Genomic DNA, 23226 nt, shown 5'->3' with positions numbered 1-23226 from the left:
CACCACCACCACCATTACCACCAGTGTTTGTAATAAAACTAGGAATCTGAAGCTACAGTGTGACAACATCATCAAAACCAGTCTGAATATCTGCTGAAGAAGAAAGAAGCAACACTGAAGAAGCAACACTAGGGCTGATTTCTTTCTACCCCATACTGTTCCATCATATGTTCATTTTAGTTCTGTGTCTATATCTGTGGTAGTTTTGTGGGTTTTTTGTTGCACCACGGTCCTAGAAGAACACGGCTGTACACAGCTGAAATGACAATTAAAAAAATAATAATAATAATTTAAGTCAACTTCTTCACTTGACTTGACACCAAATGACAGTTCTGTGTTTCTCGGTTTGTACTAAAGAGCTGTGTCAACCATTAAGGAGTTTTTGGTTTGGAAATCAAAATTGCAGCTGGTTGTGTGTGTGTGTGTGTGTGTGTGTGTGTGTGTGTGTTTTCTCATTCTGCATTGCTCAACCCTTACACTTTCGCTCTTGAACTATTGATAGACTTTTGATTTTCCCCTGCCATCTGTACCCGAAAACCTTTCCTCGTTTCCTTCGTTCATCACCGAGCCTGCGTTACACACACCAACGTCCAAATGATGTGCTCAGAATGACCGCACAGAGTCGTCATAAAATTCAGTCACTAAATGCAGTCCAAAGCTGTCATCACTCAGACCACAGAATGAGTGATCAAAAGCCGCAGCGCACGTGTCTGTGTGTGTGTGTGTGTGTGTGTGTGTTTCCGTGTCTGTGTGTCAGAGAGAAACAAACCACATCTGAAAACTGATAATTCATCAAACTGAACATTCAATAAACGTAGCCTTTTAAGCTGTAATTGTAGGTAGTGTGTTGTGTGTCGGGGGGATGTTGCGTATTAGTGCGTTTGTTTAGATAAGCATCGACATTAGCGGTTAGAATTAAGATTAGAATCCGAAGCTAACACCATTCCATTAAAGCCTGTAGCTATGAACGATTAAATAAATAGAAGAGATCATCAAAGCAGGAATGTAGAACCAGTAATTATCCAAAATACTGCCAGTGGATAATGTTGTGTGTGTGAAACACAGCTATTTACTGAACCAGGACAGGCAAACCTTTTACAAATATTAACCACAGAGCCAGTCAATGGGCACAGATTTACATTCCTCCTGCTCATAAGTGCCTGTTTTACTAATTTATAGTAACTGTAGAGTTATTTGCTTTTAGGGAAATGGATGTATTGTAAGCCAGCAGTTTAATGTGATAATGTGGCTCAGTATTCACTAAATGCTGATAACGTAAATATTCTACAGCCAGGTTTGTATCAGAGCACAACGTGATCCAGATTTCCGTCACCAGATGAAAAGAGATAACGAAAGGAAAAAAGGAAATAAAAAGCTGCTGTAGTGAAGCAACTCCAGTGTGTTGAATGCACATATTTATGTAAATGATGTAGCTGAAGGCAGCTTGTTGAGGAAAAGCGTTTTTACAAGTTTCCCCCATCTCGCCTGATTAGTGAAGTGACGGCGTGGCTTCTGCGTAAAAACAACGTTTAAAGACGACCAGAGAGGATCAGACAAATCGTCAGAGTCTGTGGCTTTAGTGAGAACCGTTTTAGCCTTAAGCTAATCAGTAAAATGCAACCGTTGTTTTAATTTTTTCCAAGCAAGGAATTAGACGTAGGACCTTTCCTAATGTTCCAAACAAATCGTTACACGCGTCATGATAAAAATTGCGTCTGCAGTTGCCCTGTTTGAACACCAGAGGTCCCAATCTTCACAACCCACCGAGTTCAAGTATAATAATATAGATAAAGGTGCCATTTTAGCCGAATTTGGAGCTCTATTTTAGAGCCCTAGAGATAAAATGTTGCCTCGGGTCGTGCTACAGAAAATGTATAAATTGCTTTATCAATTTTTAAGATAGGATGAAGCTGTTGTATGTGCTGCTTCATTATAAAGCTCTGATTGAAGCAATTTATACAATTTAGATGTGAAAAATGTATGGTTTTGTGTTGTTTATTCAACAGTATTAAGTCTGGAGTCTTTTCATTCACCATTCTGCAGCTTTAGCTCTGTTCTAGTTTTATTAAATGCCACCAGATATCAACGGCTTCAACATTTCACTTCAAACAGTCCCAGAGGACTGGACTAATGAGACAGAGCTGATGGAGCGCTTACCTGACATACTGCTCCGGATCAGGGCCTAAACATCATTCCCACGTTGCTTACAGACTCCTCGATGTCTGAGAAAGACAGGAGTACGACACGGTCATGTAGAAATCACAACTATTACATGTTTGAATGTGAATCTGATTGCGACCTAATCGAATATCACAATAAATCATGATAAAAAACAATTAGGCGATCGTCTGCTGGTGATTTTACTCACCTGGTATCTGGGTCCTCTCCAGTGAGGTTTACACCAGTGCAGCCTGTACAACACATCAGAAAATGTAATGAACAGATTGATAATAGAACTGCATATCAGGTTTCATTATATTACATTTGAATATTACTTTATATCAGACCGCAGTGACTTTAACCAGTCGGGCTGGTTTGAGTATGAAACTGATGGTCTATGGGATTTTCACACCCACATACACAAACACACACAGAGACACACACATGGCTTTGCGCTTAGAAGAAGACTACAGTAACTCAAATGAACCACTCTTAGTGAGATGAAAAACATCTCAGGAAGCACAAAATGTGAAACCATAAGACAGATGGGCTACAACAGCAAAAAACACATAGGGTTGCACCCCTGTGAGCTACAGTAAGAGCAGGAGTGTGAGGTTATGGTGGTATGTACCTGATGTAAGTGCAGATACCTGTCATTTTATTAGTGTGTATTGGGACCAGCCCAGAGCTCCAGGGGTCCTGGTTCGATCGTGAGCTTGTGTTATTGTGTCTCACATGTTCTTCCTGTGTCCATTCGAGGTGCTAAATTCATTCGAGGTGCTAAAATGGACTGGCTAAAATAACTTAGTTACCTGTGTGTGTGTGTGTGATGTGTGTGTGTGTGTGTGTGTGTGTGTGTGTGTGTGAGATGTATTCCTGCTACACATCCAGTCCACGGATAAACGTAACCCCGTGATAAAGTGGTTACTGACAGTGATGTTGAGAGACAGACAGAGAGAGGACAAGAGAGAGAATTTTTAACCCTTTTACAGTAAATATTTCTTGATCACTTCCTGTTATAAGTCAGGATCTTGGCCACAATGCAGCATGAACACTATTCTTAAATCATCTCATCTTTTATTGATTTATTATACTTTATAAAACAGAACAAAGAGTGACTCAACTGCACAGGCACATGCCAGTGTAAACATTCACGGTAAACTGTTCCACACACCACTGGCTCTCGTCTGTACTTTCGGATCCAAATTATATGTTAAATGAATGCATGCTAATGCTTTCAGATTGAATGGAGACTGCAGGTGATAATTACTGCTTCCTGTACTGGACTGTGTTCCTGGGAAACATGGAGCTTTAACATTCACTGTATTAAAGATTATATAAATTACACTATACTACACAATAATGCACAGTTACACACACACACACACACACACACACACACACACACACACACACACACACACACACACGCACACACACAGATGGGGAAAGACAGAGAGGGGGGGGGCAGAGAGGGGGCAGAGAGAGAGAGAGAGAGAGAGAGAGAGATGAGGAAAGAGAGAGAGAGAGATAGAGAGAGACAGAGGGAGACAGAGGGAGGGATAGAGAGAGAGACAGAGGGAGAGAGAACAGAAAAGAAGAAAGAACAGAGAGGAAAAAAAGAAAAACACAGACAAACAGACATGGAGGAGTGTCAGGGTTCTGAGCTAGAGAGCGTTTCATTTTTTCCCCGGGACTGAACTCTCTGCCCTGCTGTTGTTACAGGCCACATTTTTGGCACTGAGGAAAAGGTCCTGCAGGCCATTGAGTACAAGTTCAGCCAGCACACACACACACACATACATACACACACACACACACACACACACACACACACACACACACACACACACACACACACACACACACACACACACACACACACACACACACAAACACACAAACAACGCGCTTTTCCTCATGGGACCAGCTGAATATCTCCACAAGGTCAAAACTCTCAGGTATTCCTATCCTACACTAGAAAATCGGTGAGATTGGTTTTAAGATGTCAGATGTTTATACTGTGTATTAGCACCATTCAGTCCCCGCTAAGATATGAAAACACACCTGGAGTGTAAGTGAGTAATGTCACTGTATGTTCTCTCATCCAAACCCATCCAGAGTTACAGAAAAATCCCACTTTTTTCTAGTTTCTGCTTCAAACTGAGACAAACACTGAGTCTCTGATGATCAGGTGACCGCTCGAACCTCTGCCAAGTTCATTTCCAGCAACCGAGATTAAAAGCGAGCTGCATTTTTCTTAATATTGAATTAAAGCTTGTGGAATCACTTTGCACAAACATACACACATACACATACACACACACACACACACCAACCACATACATACAAACACACACACCAAACCACACACACCAACCACACATACAGAAAAATGTGGAAATGAAAGGAGCGAGAAATAAAAAAAAAGTCATGTATTGCATCAAAGATCAGAAAGGAAGCAAATGAGAGAAAAAAGAGACAGAAAGAGAAGAAGAAAATCCTTTTCTAACTCATTCATTCCATTAAACAGGTGCCTTATTTTTCACATCTTTCTGTTCTTATCTTTTCACCAGTATCTCTCTTCTTATCTTATTTGTTATCAGCTTCTCAGTTGCAGTGAACTCTTGCCATCGTAATGTTGCATTTTGAGGGCAGTAAAGTATTGAGCTTGAGTAACACACACATCACAGTAATGGAAATACAACTCGAAGACAGAATTACACAAAGCGAGTGCATGTGTGTGGGTAGGTATGCTTTTAAATCTTAAAAAGTACCTAAGGAAAGGAGTATCTAATAGTTTTAACCTGTGAAAAAAACAAACAAACCCCCCTCCCAAAAAAAACAAGGACAATAAGATGTGAGTGTATATGTGTGTGCACATTTATGTGTATGAGCATATGTGTATGTGTATGTGTGTGTACATGCACGTGTGTGCGTGTGTGTTTATATATATATATATATATATATATATATATATATATATATATATATATATATATATGTGTGTGTGTGTGTGTGCGTGCATGTCTATATGTGTGTATGCGTGTGTGTGTGTGTGTATGCGTGTGTGTCTATGAGTATGAGTGTGTGTATGTGTGTGAGTGTATGTTTATGAGTATAAGTGTGTATGTGTTTGAGTGTGTATCTATGAGTGTGATTGTGTGTGTGTGTGTGTGTATGTGTGTGTGTTTATTTGTGTGTGTGTGTATGCGTGTGTGTTTGTGTGTGTGTGTGTGTTTGTGTGTGTCTATGAGTTTGAATGTGTGTGTGTTTGGGTGTGTGTGTTTGTGTGTGTGTGTATGCGTGTGTGTTTGTGTGTGTGTCTATGAGTTAGAATGTGTGTGTATATGCGTGTGTGTATGATGCTTTTCTTGCTTTTGTTTTTTTTCTCTTTAAATCACAGGAGATAAATGAAAAGCAAATGGGATTAGGTTTCTAATAAAACAGGCAGAAAGTGAAATAAAGTGCAAGTGTGTGTGCGTGAGAGAGAGAGAGAGAGAGAGAGAGAGAGAGAGAGAGAGAGAGAGAGAGAGAGAGAGAGAGAGAAATGAAGGAAAGAAGGAAGTGGAGATAACATTAGGGATCCTGTGCCAGTGTTTCTGGATGTTCTTACCGGAGATTTGCTATTCACAATTGAAACATTTGACACTTTCACCTCACGCTCTGCTGTGTGAAGCCGACATGTGCTGAGATTCAGATTTCATCTTCTGATAATTCTGTGGCATTCTGTTAAGGATTACTACATTATCACAACAAGTCACAACGAGGGATTAAAACATAAAACGTTCCTAACTGAAACTGTCCTGGGCATTAGATTACTGAAATCTTCATTTTAAATTAAATAGCTGTCATTGGTGACGTTCTGCCTTTCAAAAACCTGACCGAACCTGGCTAATGGGAACATGGTCTGATCTTGTTAAAGCTCACCACACCTGACCTCTGACCTCTCTTCTCCAAGCCAACCAAGCATGCTATAGAACGAATTGACTTCAATGAAAGGATAAATATTTTCATATTTTCAGTATGAGACCAAGATTTCGTAACATGTCTTTTAACTTTTCTTTTCCGAGGGTGCCAATAGTTATGTAACTGTCCGTGAGAATGAGCCACTAATTTAAAAAGTTTACTGCAGACTACTGAACTCCTTTGTGTGTGGATTCACTTCTGTAGCAGCTCACATGCTGAATGACACACACTGGTGAATGAATGAGTACAAACACACACACACACACACACACACACACACACACACACACACACACACACACACACACACACACACACACACACATCAAAGAAGATCAGAGTACTTTTTTTTTAAAGTACAGAGGACCTTCGCTTCAGAAAGGAAGGCAAAAAGAAAAACAGAATAAAACCTTTCTTTGCAACAGGGTAAACACACACACACACACACACACACACACACACACACACACACACACACACACACACGCACACACACACACACACACACACGCACACTTATATAATGCCACAAATTAGTGATTGATGAATAACGATGAATACACAACACATAAAGCTGCATTCACACATACAGTGATTTTACCGCTGCATGTCTCCAGTGTCTACTATAAAGGCTCCAATAGGCTTCCTAACACTGGTTGTCATAGTAACATCATTTATCAGTGGGTGGAGCAACTAGTGTTCCGAATCAGTTTTCTTACAGCTAAAATGAATAATTTCTGGAGGCAGATTCGTTGTTTGTGTATAAAATTTAGCGGTGTACAGTATATCTGTAGCACGTGTGCTCTGTGCCACTGTCTTCACTCTAATTGAAGTCGCTTCATATATTTGCATGAAGTCAAATTCTCTCAACTGTATTATGTCGCTATTTTGCACATGCCCACATTTGGTCGCAAACGCTCGCTGTCTCTCATGCTACCGTATGTGTCGAATAAAGTCGGATGATCTCTTGTCACTGAGTCGCTGTATGTATGAACACACCTTAAGGCTCAAGTCGGTCACATGTTTTATAGGATTTCTTTAAGTACGGTAGAATTACTGGAAACACCAGCAATGTCAGAACATCTCGCTCCAATCTTTTTCATCAGGTGAAAGGCAGGATCTGCCATGCTGCCAGGATAAGGACCAGTAGAACAGGGAAAGCTGCCACATGGACTCTAAAATGGATATAAGGAGGCTGCATATAAACAGAACAACATTTACTGGTGAAAATGAGACCACAAGCAGCTTTACTGTTGAAGCTATAACAGGATTCATGGACATTACACATTCACATGGTATAAGTTTGTGCAAACAAACTTGCGTGTATGTAAAGTCAGTAAAAAGCAATAAACTTTTTTTTTAGTTTTGTTAAACACTACTGTCAGTGTTTTCAGTCCTGGAGAACTGCAGCACTGCTGAGTTTTATGTTGAAACCTGATTAATCTCATCAGCTAAAATCCAGAAGCTCGGTTTGATGTGTTAGGAAAGATAACCCAAATATCTGTGGAGTTTCAGGTTTAACACATGGTTTATCATATTCACTTCAACCTGTTTTAAAGATAATTAAATGTCCACTGCTATATTTTTTTAGCCTTTAAATGCCTCAGTGTATTACTGGTTGTTTCAAAAATAAGTTGTGTATAATGTCCGATGTTTGCCAAATTTAAAAAAAAGAAAAGAAAAAAAAGGGCATTGATTCAACCATCCATCCATCTACTCAATCATTCATTCAACCATCCACCCATCCATCTATTCAACCATCCATCCAACCACCCATCCATCCACCCTCCATACATCCACCCATCCATCCGTGTGTTTTTATCTGTTTGTAGTCACCCGTCATTCTCTCGCCCGCCTCTATCTTTTTTTACATTAAAAAGACAAAACCTTTATAATCTGGAGCTATTCTACAAACATAAATAGACATATAGCCGTGATTTGAACTTCAGCCTGTCAGAGATGTTCGAGCGGATGTTGTAGAAACGCCTTCTGACCAATCAGGTTTAAGAGTTTACTAGCAGTATGGTGTAAAAGTATTAAAATGACATGCAGTATATATAAAGCAGAAATATATGCAGTATATATAAAGCAGTACAAACTCATTCCTTTTCCTCTACATGACTGCACTTTTGAAGTCTACCATATATATTGAAGTGTACAGTATCAACATGCCTTAAGTGAAATACCACTTAAATGAATAACGTTTAAAATATAAACAAACATTAAAATATAAGGTGCTGTGACATGATGCACCCGAACACTAAAGATATTCCCTGTTTTACACATCACTCCAAAATCTCAGATAAGGAATATCAAGTCCAGTTCTTTATAGAGTCAAAAAGAAGGTACATCCTTCTTCATTACTATGTTTTAATCGATCAAGATTAAATGTGTTTTTCGCACCAACTTCTATAAACCCAAGTGACAACTTCAACGAACACCTAAGCCAGAAATATCCCACCAAATATTTTACTAAAATAAATAACATAAATAAACATCCTTAAGAAACCTTTTGGGGGGAAAATATGCTAAATACTAAAATCTTTTGTGATTTATATTTTTGTTTCTATAACTTTTTGGAATGGAAGGCACGGTGGCTTAGCGGTTAGCACGTTTGCCTCACACCTCCAGGGTTGGGCGTTTGATTCCCGCCTCCGCCTTGTGTGTGCGGAGTTTGCATGTTCTCTCCGTGCCTCGGGGTTTCCTCCGGGTACTCCGGTTTCCTCCCCCCATCCAAAGACATGCATGGTAGGTTGATTGGCATCTCTGGAAAATTGTCCGTAGTGTGTGAGTGTGTGAGTGAATGAGAGTGTGTGTGTGTGACCTGCGATGGGTTGGCACTCCGTCCAGGGTGTATCCTGCCTCGATGCCCGATGACACCTGAGATAGGCACAGGCTCCCCGTGACCCGAGGTAGTTCGGATAAGTGGTCGAAAATGAATGAATGAAAGAATGAACTTTTTGGAATGAGGGGTTACGATGGCTCACCGTTTGGGGTTCAATCCCCAACTCCGCCCTTTAGTTCTCTGTGCATTAGGGGATCCCTCTAGGTACCCTGCCTTCCTCCCCAGTCCAAAGACATTCCTTGGTGGCTGACTTTCATCTCTAAATTGTGTATGTGTATGATTGTATGGCGAGTTGTTTTCACCTGCCGTTATTTGATTGTTTATAGGAGTTGGTAATGACCCTGCAATTGCTACTTAGGCCCTGATGAATAAACCAAGATCCTTTGTACTTCCTGTGCTGTGTCGTGTCCTGTTAGATCATGTGACAGAATTGGAGCAGGAGATTGAGCTCAGTAGCAGAACACTACACCATAATGCAAGACTTCCCATTAGTGAGAGAACTAAAGGAGGAAGATTTGGACTTGGCCACTTTTAAAGTTGTCTAATGAATTTGAACTGAAAGACTTTCCAAAGATCTCCTAGGATTCCATGTACTGTACATATTCTTCCATCCATCCACCTCTCTCTCTTTCTCTCTCTCTCTGAACTCCATTCTCTTCTTTAAGCACATCAGAATGATGTTCTCTTGGTAGTAACGCACACATTAGCCTCCAGACTCATTTCATTATGTTTATAGCTTTGTTCTCACTTCTTTAATGAGACATTTATTTAACATGTGGACGTGCAATGCCATCGAATCCAAACCTAACAACCTATAAACATGGCAAGCTTGCTTTCATTTAATGTTTCAGTTATTACATCATGCACAACAAATACTGTCGGAATGTTTACACACACACACACACACACACACACACACACACACACACACACACACACACACACACACACACACACACACCTAACAATGATTTGCTGCTGAGGCTGAATGAATAACTGAATAACTAAATACATATTATATGGCCCATGATTCATTGTGACCACAGAGCAGTCAACAACATGAGGAAGAAAAGAACATGTATAAAACTCTCACCTGCTGCGATCCGTCTCACCGCCTAAACATGCACCAAGTCGTGTTGCGTAATGAGTTAGTGAAGAAACGAGTTTTGGTTTTGCAGAACCAAGAGTTGTGTGTATGCGAGTGCATATTTGTGTATACAGAAATGACAGAATTGTTTTTAGCTTCCGATTTGGATTTTCCTGAAACAAGCCTGCAGAACAATCTGTGATCTAAATTGGATCAAAAAAGCTATCAGAGTTCGAGATCAGAGTTCATGAGTCACTGGCCAAGAACCTTAACTAACAGCTGTGTGTCTGCAGTATCCAACTTCACTGGCACATTCTCAGCAGGCGGAGAGAATGGTGAGCTAATTGAATTTTTAAGCGGGGACAATAAAAGACGATGCATAATTCACAGTGTAACTCACATGTCAGGGTCTAACAGAGTTTCCTACGCTCTATACAACTACACTCATTAAAACTCAAAAGGAAATAATCCACGAGTGAAACGAAAGATTAAAGGTGCAATATACAATTCTTTTTTTATTTTCTTACTAGAAAAAGAATTGTTTATACAGTGGCATTAGCAACACCAGTAAACTCCTCACTTCTCCTAACTCTTACTGACCTTTAGAGCTCTTTTAAGGGTTAAGATGCTTTATGAATAACTTTTATCTTTACTAAGATCTTCTCTTTAATGTTCAGGGAAAACGCCCACATTTCTAAGAATTTTCTTAAAATTGCGTCATTCAAGGTTTCTACCTTATTATGTCTCAGGGTGTCTTGTGGGGATAAATTTCACTGGAATATATATATATATATAAATATATAAATTTCACTGGAAATATATATATATATATCCAGTGAAATTTATCCCCACAAGACATAAATTTCACTGGAAATATATATATATATATATATATGTTCAGGGAAAACGCCCACATTTCTAAGAATTTTCTTAAAATTGCGTCACTCAAGGTTTCTACCTTATTATGTCTCAGGGTGTCTTGTGGGGATAAATTTCTATTTCGTTTGAAATTTATATATTTATATATATATATATATATTCCAGTGAAACATATATATATATATATATATATATATATATATATATATATATATATATATATATATATATATATATATATATATATATTTCCAGTGAAATTTATCCCCACAAGACACCCTGAGACATAATAAGGTAGAAACCTTGAGTGACGCAATTTTAAGAAAATTCTTAGAAATGTGGGCGTTTTCCCTGAACACGGGGAATATATATATATATATATATATATATATATATATATATATATATATATATATATATATATATATATATATATATATAATTTATATCCTGAATTTTGAAATTTCTGTAAAACAAAAATGGAAAAAATAAATAAATAGTCCAAGTAGTTTCTGTCTGGTTGTACTTTAGCTATTTATCCACTAGATCTCCAATCGTGACTAATCTTGATGAACGAATTGACCTTTAAACCAAGATCTTGTCATTACTGACATTTCCTGCACCATAATAAAGGTTCCTCTGGATATTTCTTCTGGATCATATATTCTCGTACAATAGTTTATTAACTTTGACCTTTGGAGTTTTACAGATATTCCAAAGTGAATACATTTCTAAATTAGTTCAGTTTCAGTCACAACGGATTTCTTTTGTCTCCTCTGAATAAATAATGGTTGCCTCAGAACATTCCCATAACTCCCCTTCTGGTTAAAAAAAAAAAAAGATGAAAGGCAACAGATCATTTTTAAAGTGTGCACGGGCAGCACCTTTATTTGTAATGAGGTCAGTAAGGGCAGAATTTCAGGATATCCTTTATTTCAGACGATGAAATACTGCAGCAACATCCAGCGGAACAGAAAGCACAAAGCGCAGAGGAAAACGTGCTTATCTCCAAACCACGACGGCCATCCTGAAGCTCAAGATTAAAACTAAATGCTGAGTGACTTTAGCTGAGAAGTGTATCATAGACGATTAGATAGAGACCGGGTCGGGTCAGAATAAACTGAATAAATAAATCATCTGCAGTCATTTGCTTCCTCTCTGAAAGCCTGCAGCACTGAAACTGGATGAACAATAAGAGTAGACGACCGTTTATGTTTCCTTTTACTAAATGAAAAAGCTTAGTAGTTAAGATTTGACGCATCGTGTGGAACAGTTTATTTTCTCTTTTTGCCTGAAACGTGTGGTTACAAACGCTAACTGGTACTAAATAGCTACTTGTTTAACGCTAGCTCAGTCAATTTGACTCTTCGTTAACGAACACTAAACCTTCTCTATTTAGCTCAAAAGAAAACAATGCTAAGTCGAAAATGGCACAGCGGAACATTTACTTCAGTGTAACAAGTTGTGATGTTTGCTGAAGCACATTAGCACGAAAGCTAACTGACTCTCTCTTTTTTTAATAAACATATGAAACCACAGTTTTAGTGTTTCTTCCATTTCTTAAATCGGACATCGAACGTTTTTGAACTGTAATAGTATTGTAAGTGCTCTACAAATTTTCCAAAGCTTCGTTCGAGCCAGTTAATTGGATTTGTCGCTTTACTGCGTCATACCGAAATTGCATCCCATGTGTTGTTTGTCTCGCTGTTGCTTGATGTTGGCTGCTGTTGCAAAAATCATGATGCATGTATATAGAAAAGCTGTATATAGCTATAATGTGTTTTTATTCATAGTTGCCTGACAGGCTTCCATCCATCCATTCACCCATTTTCTACTGTATGTCGCTTACCAACACCGAGTCTTGGGGGAACCTGGAGTCTATCACAGAAGGTCTGAGGGTAAAATGCAGGGGACCAACAAGTCATAGGTCACAATCATGAACACACACACACACACACACACACACACACACACACACACACACACACATACACACACATACACACATACACACACACACAACTGAAGCAAACTGCACACACAGGAAGGAGCCAGGAATCAAACCCCTAACCCTAGAAGTGAGGCAAACCTTCTATCCACTAAAAAAAACAACACTGCATCATAATGGTGTGTTGTGCCTGACTGCTGCGCTACAACCATCGATTAGCCTGTTAACTTGGGAACACGCAAACCAAAAATTAGCGAAAATAAAGCTTGGAACTAATCCGTCATCCTGCAATCATGACTCTCCTGCTTACTACTGTACATGCAGTCAGTAAGAATCTGAACCTGCTAGCTTACATGACTTACATACATAAAACATTACACAATGTCTCACTGAGGCAGAAAACACAATGTGCTACATTAATAAGAGATCACTTTCAACATGTTTCCCTTAGTTTGTATGAACACAACTGTAAGTTTAACTAGCTTGTCATATGTTATTAAATTGCTAGCTAGCTAGTTTTTTTAAGCTAGTCAGTCAACTGTCTTGCCTAGCAGGCTTGCTAATGAACTTATTATTTGTCCCGATCTTATACCCAAAACACAGAGTTGAATTATAGGTAAAAACTGAGAGTCATAGGAGAAGCTTCTTCCCCAAGGAAGTCTAATCAGACTCTTTAACATGGACATGCCATCATATTGATCATTCAGGGCTCTATAAAGACACTTTGTGACTTTGTCTTTTTCATTCATTTACAGTACACACCACACACTACACTGTCGCCTGTTTGGTACATCACTATTTTACACATGTATTATTTCTTATCATGTCTATTTGCTTTATCCATCTGTTTACACACACAATCCATGCTAGTTGTTGCACTGTATAAAACTATGTAGGACAAATCTTCAATCCTGAAATAAATCACATCATATCTAGAAAACCAGCTTCCAAACTCCAAAACATGACCCACATTTCCTACCTGCTTGCTTGACAATAATGATGTTGGTTCATCATCTCCACCAATTAAATCTGTCCTCATTCCCCGGGTTCCTCCTTTGCTTTCTCTCTCGTTCTTTGTTTCTTTATATTTCTTATAATTCATCAGTAAGTTCTCTTCATTTTCACCACATGCACAACCATTTAAACTCATTTACAGGCACGCTAGCAAAACGGGGCCCCTTCCGGAGGGGATTTCCTACCAGTAGAGATCTCAAAGGGCTTCCTGGTTTTTGACATTTTCCACGCATTTCACTGATTAGCTGCGCGATGCTCGAGGCTGCTACAGATTCTTACCTTCAGAATGGAACACGCTACTGGAGCTTTTTAAAGAAAAAAAGAATCGACGAATGGAATTTTGAAAATTCTGAAAATGATAGCTACATGTATGTGATGTTTTGCTTCTGAGAAATGGCACAGAGATGATATTTTAAAGACCGAGACTAAGCCTTCAGCGCTTCCTAGCTTTCCTTACATCCTAACGTAACTGTGTTAAACTACTGTAGATTTAAACCCTGGAACTCACACTGAAAGCACACACTGAAAGTGCAGCTCATCTACAGAGTTTTCATGTAGACATAAAGGGAATTTCCTGACAGGTTTAAGAAAGACGTAAACACTTCCACAACATTCCGCAGCCCATTTACATTTATTGACGCCTACAAAACCCCATAAAAGGTTGAGTGCACTGGCAGGTCGGGGCATGAAATGAACAAGCAGAGATCGAAGATTGAAGTCAAACACTTCTATGGGATAAAAAAAAATTTGGTGTTTTTATATTGGATTTCCCTATATTATATTAATAAGTCTTAAAGTTTTCCTTTAACTCAAGTGTTTGCATATAGCTGATAGTTCTATTTATATTTAACATTTATTTCTGATATTATATGTACTATATTTATATGATTACGTTAATGTTTGCTTACTTACTTTATTTCTTAAACATTTTTTACAAATACACAAATACGCACATGCGGCGAGTCGAAAAATCGACAGAAGATCGTTCATTTCTAGCCAGATCTGGTGACCGTTAGAGACTAGATGTGGGTGTGTCCACATCAGTGACTCGACAAAGTTGGACTTCATGCAAATACGAAGTGACTAGCAATAGGAGCGAAGTTTTATAATTTTATACACAAACACCAAAACTCCCTCCAGAACGATTCATTTAGGAAAGAAAACTGATTTGCAATGAGTAATAGGGACATCTACAGCAGACACGCAGAGACAGAGCTTAAGTCCCTGACCTAATGGGATGTGGTAGCTTAGTGCTTAATGTGTTGGACTACTCATCTGAAGGTTGTAAGTTTGAATCGTAGGTCCACAAACCTGCGGCTGCTGGGCCCCTGGACAAGGCCCTGAACCCTCAATTTCTCAGTTGTATAAAAATGAGATACGATGTAAGTCTCTCTGGATAAGAGCATCTGCTAAATGATGTAAAGTGAACTGAAATAAAAAGTCAAGATCAAAGTGCAGTAATTCGATCAGAAATCAATGTTTACTTTGGCTAGGATTTTTATGCCTCACTTTTTCAGGACTTACAGGATTTTTATGACTACATGAATAATTTCCTCCGTCAAACCTCAAAACTGAAATGGACTTAGGTCCCAGCTGCAGGGTGCATGCTGAAGGGAGCGGCGTAGTTGTGTACACTATAATACATTATTCAGCACTGAGCACTTAACTGTACAGATAACACAAAGAAGCAAAAAAACCGACAGCTAAACCACGGCAGACCATAAAAAGTCAATAATGGTTCTGTCGCTTCTATTATTCAGCTGATGTACACAGGTAGAGCCTGCATTATTGATGAATATGATCAGAGCTCATGGGTTTGGGTCGGGTGACTCACACGGGCAGCGATCTTACGGAGTGATGGTGATGTGAGTGTCTTAGCCGAAATGTGGGAGTCCCTCAGGGAAGTAGATCAAAGGGTTTAAAAAGCAGAAAAAGCAAAGAGCATGCATGTGCATGCTCTCTCTCTCTCTCCCTCCCTCTCTCTCTCTCTCTCTCTCTCTCCCTCCCTCACTCTCTCTCTCCCTCCCTCTCGCTCTCTCTCACACACACACACACACACACAGATCTCATTTTCCTGATTCTCTTGAGTGCTATAGTCTGCCAGCTGTTGGCCCCCCAAGTATGGCCAACTTGAGGAGAGGGATAGAGATAGAGAGAGAGAGAGAGAAAGAGAGAGAGAGGGAGGGAGAGAAAACAACCTACAGTCTTATGCGATATAATATAAGACTTTTTAGAGGTAGATAGAGACAGACAAGCAAAAGAAAAGGAAAGAGAAAGAAAAGCAGAGACCAAGAGAGTCAGACCGAAAGATGGAAAGACAGAACGAAAGAGAGAAAGAGAGACAGAGTGAGAGAGAGATCGAAAGTTTAGAGAGAAAGAGAAACATAGTGAGAGAGATAGAAATAGAAAGAGAGAGAAACAGAAAGTGAGACAGACAGAGATAGAAAGTAATAGACATACAGGGAGAGAGATAGAGAGAAAGAGAAGGATAGACAAAGAGAAAGACAGACAGACAATGAGACAATATTAGGTGCTTAAAGAAGAGGTAAGAGAGAGAGAGAGAGAGAGAGAGAGAGAGAGATAGAAACAGAGAAACAGAGAGAGAGAGAGAGAGAGAAACAAAGAGAGAGAGAAAGAGAGAGAGAGAGAGAGAGAGAGAGAGAGAGAGAGAGAGAGTATGTTTTAGATGCACAGTAGCGTATGAATGCTTAAATGATATTTAAAGCAGTGTATCAGTTCGGGGTGTGTATATTTTTGAGCCCTATATCACATTCATTGAAATGCAACTTAACATCAATGGGATCAAATATCATTTTCCCCAGACTACCCAGATTATGTTACTAATCCTGTTCTGGAGGACGCTCGAGCAGGAGCAGGAGCAGGAGCAGGAGCAGGAGCAGGAGCAGGAGCAGGAGCAGGAGCAGGAGCAGGAGCAGGAGCAGGAGCAGCACACGTGACTCAGCAGATCTTCACACTGATTAGGCAAAACAAGTGTGTACTTTGTGGGACATTTAACAGTTAATGCAACAGGTGTTAATTCAAACCTGGAGCTTTTGTGTGTTATTACAAACAGCAGAATGCCTCAAGGAGAGACAGGAAGACACGACACACAAATACTGTAAACAAGAACCAACCCAGTAAGGCTGCTGACTCGGCAACTGGCACCAGGGTCAACTTTAACTGTTGTGGGTTATTTATTGTAGTTATATACAATACTTATATAACATTATACTGCCTCACTCTCTGTCCCTCTCCCTAGAGAAGAGGGAAAAAAAAGAAAAAAAAAAAAGAGAAAGAAGAAGAGAGGAAAAAAGAAAAAAATAGAGAAAGAGAGAAGAGAGAGAAAGAAAGAAAGGAAAAGAGAGGAAAGAGAGAGAGAGAGAAAAAAGGAAAGAGAGAGAAGAAGAAGAAAGAAGAAAAAGAAAGAGAGAGAAATAAAGGGAAAAGCGTTAAAATAAGATTATATATAAGAGATAAAGAAGGGATATGAGAGAGAGGAAATAAAATATATAATGATATATCTATAAAGGATATATTCCTCTCTCTCTCTCTCTCTATCTATATATGAGAAATAAATACCTTGTTTCTCTATCTCTCCCCCCCTTTCTGTCTTTCTCTCTCTCCCCTATTTCTGTCCCCCCCTTCTCTCTCTCTCTCTCTCTCTCTCTCTCTCTCTCTCTCTCTCCCCCTTTCCCTCTCTCTCTGTCTCCCCCCCCTCTCTCTGCCCCCCCCCAAATAAGAAGTACTGAAACTGAAAAATTAGAAGAACTTGTTTAAACACCACATACAGCCAGATAGATGTACGCTTTCTGATGACATACTTCCTGTTTCGTCACGTGCAGCAGTAAAAGTACTTGACTCTAGATTCATGGCTCTAGACTTTAATTTGAAGCTCATGTAGATAATATTCCTAACTATAGCCTTCTTTTATCTCTGAAATAATGCTAAACACTGAATATACAGCAAGAAAAAAAACATTAGCTCAAATGGTTTGTAATTATTTTAGATATATTCTGATTGATTTGAATGATTTATAGTGTTACTTCATGCAAACAAACACTAGTTAATAAGTTGTACAGTCTGAGAGCACCTGCCATCCATCACAGCAACACTAGACACAAGTGATACAGCTGTCACGAGGCACTGAAGCAGTCTGTGATTCAAAAGAGTGCAATACAAAAGAACAAAGCTTATTGAATGAATATGTCTCTGTGTAACTGGGTTATGTTATTCTGTACAAACCAAACAACCCCACACACACACACACACACACACACACACACACACACACACACACACACACACACACACACACACACACTCAGATTTAAGCCAAGTAAAGGAAGCGAACAAGAGGATCTCCATTAAAGCAATTTGCCTCCTCAGCTGTACTCGTGATTATTGAGCTTACTTCCACAGAATCATTTAGAGTTTCAAGAAAGTCAAGATAAAAAAAAAACAAAAGACAAAAACAAATCTGTTATTTATCAAAATAACTAAATAAATCAGTTCTTCATAAATCAGAAACACACAACCCCCCCACACAATCACAACACACAATCACACACACACACACAACACACACACCACACACAGACATACAAAACTCACACACACATAAAACACACTCTCTCTCTCTCTCTCTCTCTCTCTCTCTCTTTGTGATCCCCACACTGATACATGGGGAACATTTAAAACTCCACACAAACAGTAACCTGACGTCAGGATTTTAACTGCGGACCCTGGAGCAAGAAGGCAGCTCCGCCTGATCCGTATCTGGTGCGATTTGCCTAGTATTTATACAATATTTTGTCTTGGAATAGCATTACTGAAATACAATTTAATAATAAAAAAAGCAAAGTACTTTTTAAAACAATATGATTGGGTAATAAAAAATACATTTTGGGGTGTAAATAAATATTAATAACTAAAATAAAAATAAATAAATAAATAAAATTAAGTGCACTTCACAGGGCCTTTAGCTCAGCCTGCCTTCTTCTTCCTTTAACTGATCTGCACCAATGAAAGACTGATCACAATCATCCTCTCACCAACCCCACACTCTTAGATCTTCATATAGCAGGATTAATCCTGTTGTTTAATATGGAGCGCTCATATGGCGAGAGGGCACGGGGACGAGGCACGGCAGATGGTGTTTTCATTACACGGGTCTGTCTGACAGAAAAATAAATCAACTGACTTTGCTCGCATGCCCTCACTGCACTTATCAAATTACACTGTTTGCTCATGCCACCGAGGACAAACACGCACAAACAAAAAAAAATGCAGTGAGTCGCCCAGAAAAAAGAAAAAAACCCAGCGTAGTCTTGCTGAGCTCTGACGCAATCTCTGATTAGCGTCGGCAGATTCTACAGAGATAACAGAACAGAAACGTGGGTATATGTTAATGTTTATAAAGCCGTCAGCTCTGATATCTGGATGCTGAAGTGTGATTGAAGCTACTTCAAACTTAGCTGTCTATTCTTAAAGAATCTCAGCTGTAGTAATATAAAAAATATGTTTTATTTAAAAAACAAGAAGAAGAAGAAGAAAAAAACGTTCCCCTTCATTGATGTAGATGGCTGCCATGTTGACCCATGTGTCATTCTCTCATCCTGACTGTATATATTTTATGTTTCTAAATATTTACTGTATTTACGAGCCCGAGATCAGTGGCACTTTTGATTTGTTTGAGATTTAACAGTGAACGCTAAGCGCTTGTGTACATTCTCGATGCAGAGTAATGATTCAGTCATGCGGTGGAACGTAAACACTTTGTAATGATTCACATAGAAATGAACGTGCGTGAAAAGTTCTTACCGGACAGAGCTGGTATCCTTCTGTCCTGCCAGGATTAACGAGCGCTGAACAGTGTGTCTGTAAGAATCTGCAAAGAAAAGACAGAGATATACAGCTGAGTTTGGAAATTTTAACATTTTGCTATTTCTGTTGATCCTCTTTGCTTTGTTACGTTAGCGTTTCCATAGTGACTGTTCATTCGCGGGAATTTGGATCCCAAAAATCAACAACAAAAAGTTGTGAATAAACAAAACGTAATGAATAAACATGGACCTGGTGCAATTTTCTGTAAAAAGAAGCATTTATTAAAAGGAGTCTCCAGTGTCAGTGAATGTAGGAGAGAGAAGAAAAAGCCGATAAGGAAATCTCTCTCCATCCAAAATATCCTGAACGCACCTGAAGGCGTTAGTACAAACTTCCCAGTATTAGTTAAACGATCGCCATCTACGGCTGTGTCTCAATCAGCTCCCTAGCTCACTAGTCTGTGATTTTAACCACTGTCTCTCTCTTAATCACAAAATCCTTCCAGTGCTCTGGAATATTCTCTGCCTAAAAATTCCAACAATGCATCATAAAATCCAACGAGCTCACTAGTGGAAATAACATCATATACAATTAAATTTATTTGGTTAGCGCTTTTAACAATTGCCGTTCATTCAAAGCAGCTTTACAGAAGCATAGCAACAGAATAAGATAAAAATTTATCTCTAACATCTAGCCCTAAATACCTAATGATATCTGTGTCTGATTGAAGCAACGTGATGGAAATGTGTGTGAAATTATACGACAAATTTTTACTCGAATATTTCAGAAGGAATGTGGACGTTTCAATAATAAAGTCAAAATGGTAATCTTCAAAAATCCTGTAGCATGAAAATTGTGAACGGGATCGACAACCTTGCGTTTTATCCCATAAAAGTAACATTATAAACAACTAGGAACTAGACAAATGATTTAGATTTATGATGTGTGTGTGTTTGTGTGTGTGTGTGTTGCAGTATCAGCGTCTGTTTCAGCTTAGCACGACTTCACGTGATGTTCATTTCTTCAAACTAAAAGTCTGACAGTGACTTGAGCCGACGACTTTACTTCACACCATCACCACTCACCATTCACACTATCGCTAATAGAGGAAACAGCTGAGGGTGAAACACAACTCTAATCTCAACAGAACCTCGGCTGTGAGTCGTGTGAATCGAGCGTGTAAACCAGGTCACACTGATCGTTCAGATTCTCACTCTGACAACTGACCAAAATGCTAAAAAGTCCCTAGTGCCTGTGTTACAGAAGGAAGTTAGCACAGTCACAGCCTGCTAGCTTAAATTGAATGTTAGCTATATTAGCATGAATAACTTACATGTGCGTAGGAAGTAACTGTGTCTCAAGATGGAGTCTGATTTAATTGTTGAATGTAGGAAATTGATTCTGTGAGTTTGCACTATTTTGCTCTTTGAACCTAAAACATGTAACAAAAAAAATGTACAAATAAACTTTAAAAAGATGTATTTATTCATTCAAAAATGAGTTCGTCCATCTCACGGCGATGTCGCTTCTTTAGTCAATATTAAATAAGTAACAGGGTTGCTAATGGCATAATGATCATGAGGAATGATCATGTTTTTATATGAATAGTTTTCTTTCAATATACTATAAAGTTTTTTATGCATCTTTGAAGGCATCTCATCAACTCACTTTTTTCAGTCAGCTGAACCCCATATTCTAGCTGCACCCCATTCGCTGGAATTCAACCAAACCCAAAAATAAACAGGATTTCTGAGACTTCCTGCAATCAACACTTGCAGCACTGCTTACGTAGCAGGAGGCAGAGGGGCGGCGCTAAAAGGCTCTGGATGAGAAAAATCAAGATGGCGACGACACTCTGGTGAACAAGACATCTTAGAAGCACAGGATGTTTGTGTGTTTTTTTTTATATGAGCTCATGTTATGTGATTTATTTTTGAACATTTCAAAAATTCGGCATATTCTACTGTTATTGTGTGTAGCTTATTTGAATGCAGCTTATGTGTAAGATTTTGGATACAAGGAAAGAAGGAAGGAGTTAAGCAAGGAAGGAATAAAAAATTGAATGAAGGAATGAACAAAGGATTGAAGGAACGAAGGAATGAATGAAGAAATGAATGGGTGATGGAATAAAGGAAGGAATGACGAAAGGAAGAAACGAAGGGATGAATGAAGGAACGAACGAATGAAAGGAGGAACAAATGAAGGAATGAATTAAGAAATTAACGAAGGAATAAAGGAACAAATGAAGGAAGGAAGGAAGGAATGAAGGCATGACTGAAGGAATTAATTAAGGAATGAATGAATGAATGAATGAATGAATGAATGAATGAACGAATGTTGGAAGGAACGAAGGAATACAGGAACAAATGAAGGAATAAAAGAAGGAATAAAGGAAAGAAGGAAGGAAGGAATTACGAAATCACTGGACAAGTGGGAAAACTATATAGTTTTAACTATCTATAGATAGACACACTGACCCTTTATATATCAGTTTAGTTGAAATAGTGCGACTCATTCAGAATTGTGCAGGTACTGGTGCGGCTCGAACCTGCACTCCATTCATATCACACTGTTCAGTATTCCTCACGGTCAGAGCCAGTCGCCGAGGTGCCTTTGTAATTGGTTTGAACTGAGATGCCCGCTGTTTGAGAGGGGGCCCGTGGGTGTCTCAGCACTGCTTTGCCAGTCTTTCTCCTCTCCTCGCAGACAGTTTCCATGGTGATCGAGTTATATCTGGAAGCCTCAACACAATATGTGGTGGCGCTTTGCTCATGAACTCATTAGTACTTTGAACCGCTGAAAGCGAAGCATGAAGAAAGTCATGCAGAATATTGCATTTAGATGATATTTAGAGGTCTACAGGAAGACTAAAAAAATGTTTTAAGAAGTAGGATCTTGACTGTTTTAACCAAAGACCAAAATATGGAATTTGAGCTGTTTTGGGTTGCTCATGTTCACCATTGAACGTCTTTATCATGTCACACTGCAGTGGGGATTAATGGCACGTGTGAAATGAAAGTAGACACTCAGGGCTGATATTTCTGTTTTTATCAAGCCTGCAAGGTGAAATCTGAGGAACCTGTCAAGGTGTGGGGATTTATTACTTGATCTGTAATAAATCCCACACCTTGAGAGAATGTGGTAGCTTAATAGTTACAGCATTGGATTGCCATTAGAAGGTTGTGAGTTTGAATCAGAGCGACCACTGCTGCACCCCTGGGCGGGACCCTTATACCCTCAATTGCTCAGTCGTATAAAACAAGATAAAAATGTAAGTGTCTCAGGATAAGGATGTCTGCCAAATAGGGCTGGGCGATAAAACGATAACACGATATTTTTTTTCGATATTTTTCATTCTTCTTCAGAAGAAAACAGAGGTTGCGAAGCAAGTTTGGTTGCATTAACAAAGGCACTCACTCTATGGTAACCTAGCAACGTAGGGGAGTGACACGCTAACAGCCAATCATGTAACAGTATCAATGTTTGGTTGCGCCATATCGT

At 39.0% G+C, this 23226-nt stretch overlaps 1 protein-coding gene across 17 annotated transcripts in view; it reads right to left on the bottom strand.

The window, feature by feature from the left end:
* thrb (thyroid hormone receptor beta) overlaps positions 1 to 23226 on the bottom strand; it is a 103712-nt gene that overhangs the window by 27147 nt on the left and 53339 nt on the right. For 13 of the 17 annotated variants that reach the window (XM_047816511.1, XM_047816522.1, XM_047816523.1 and 10 more), the window contains exons 2-4: positions 19723 to 19789; positions 2369 to 2411; positions 2158 to 2222 (exon numbers count right to left, since the gene is read on the bottom strand). In XM_047816511.1, coding sequence (XP_047672467.1) covers positions 2158 to 2164 — 7 coding nt within the window. In that variant the 5' untranslated portion in view covers positions 2165 to 2222; positions 2369 to 2411; positions 19723 to 19789. Of the gene's footprint in view, positions 1 to 2157; positions 2223 to 2368; positions 2412 to 7128; positions 7362 to 13867; positions 14077 to 19722; positions 19790 to 23226 lie in introns of those variants that run through there. The other 4 variants (XM_047816517.1, XM_047816520.1, XM_047816518.1 and 1 more) reach the window with 4 other exon arrangements.

Source organism: Tachysurus fulvidraco, chromosome 7 (assembly GCF_022655615.1).
Source record: "Tachysurus fulvidraco isolate hzauxx_2018 chromosome 7, HZAU_PFXX_2.0, whole genome shotgun sequence".
NCBI classification, from domain to species: Eukaryota; Metazoa; Chordata; class Actinopteri; order Siluriformes; family Bagridae; genus Tachysurus; species Tachysurus fulvidraco.
This window is presented reverse-complemented; position numbering and strand designations above follow the sequence as displayed.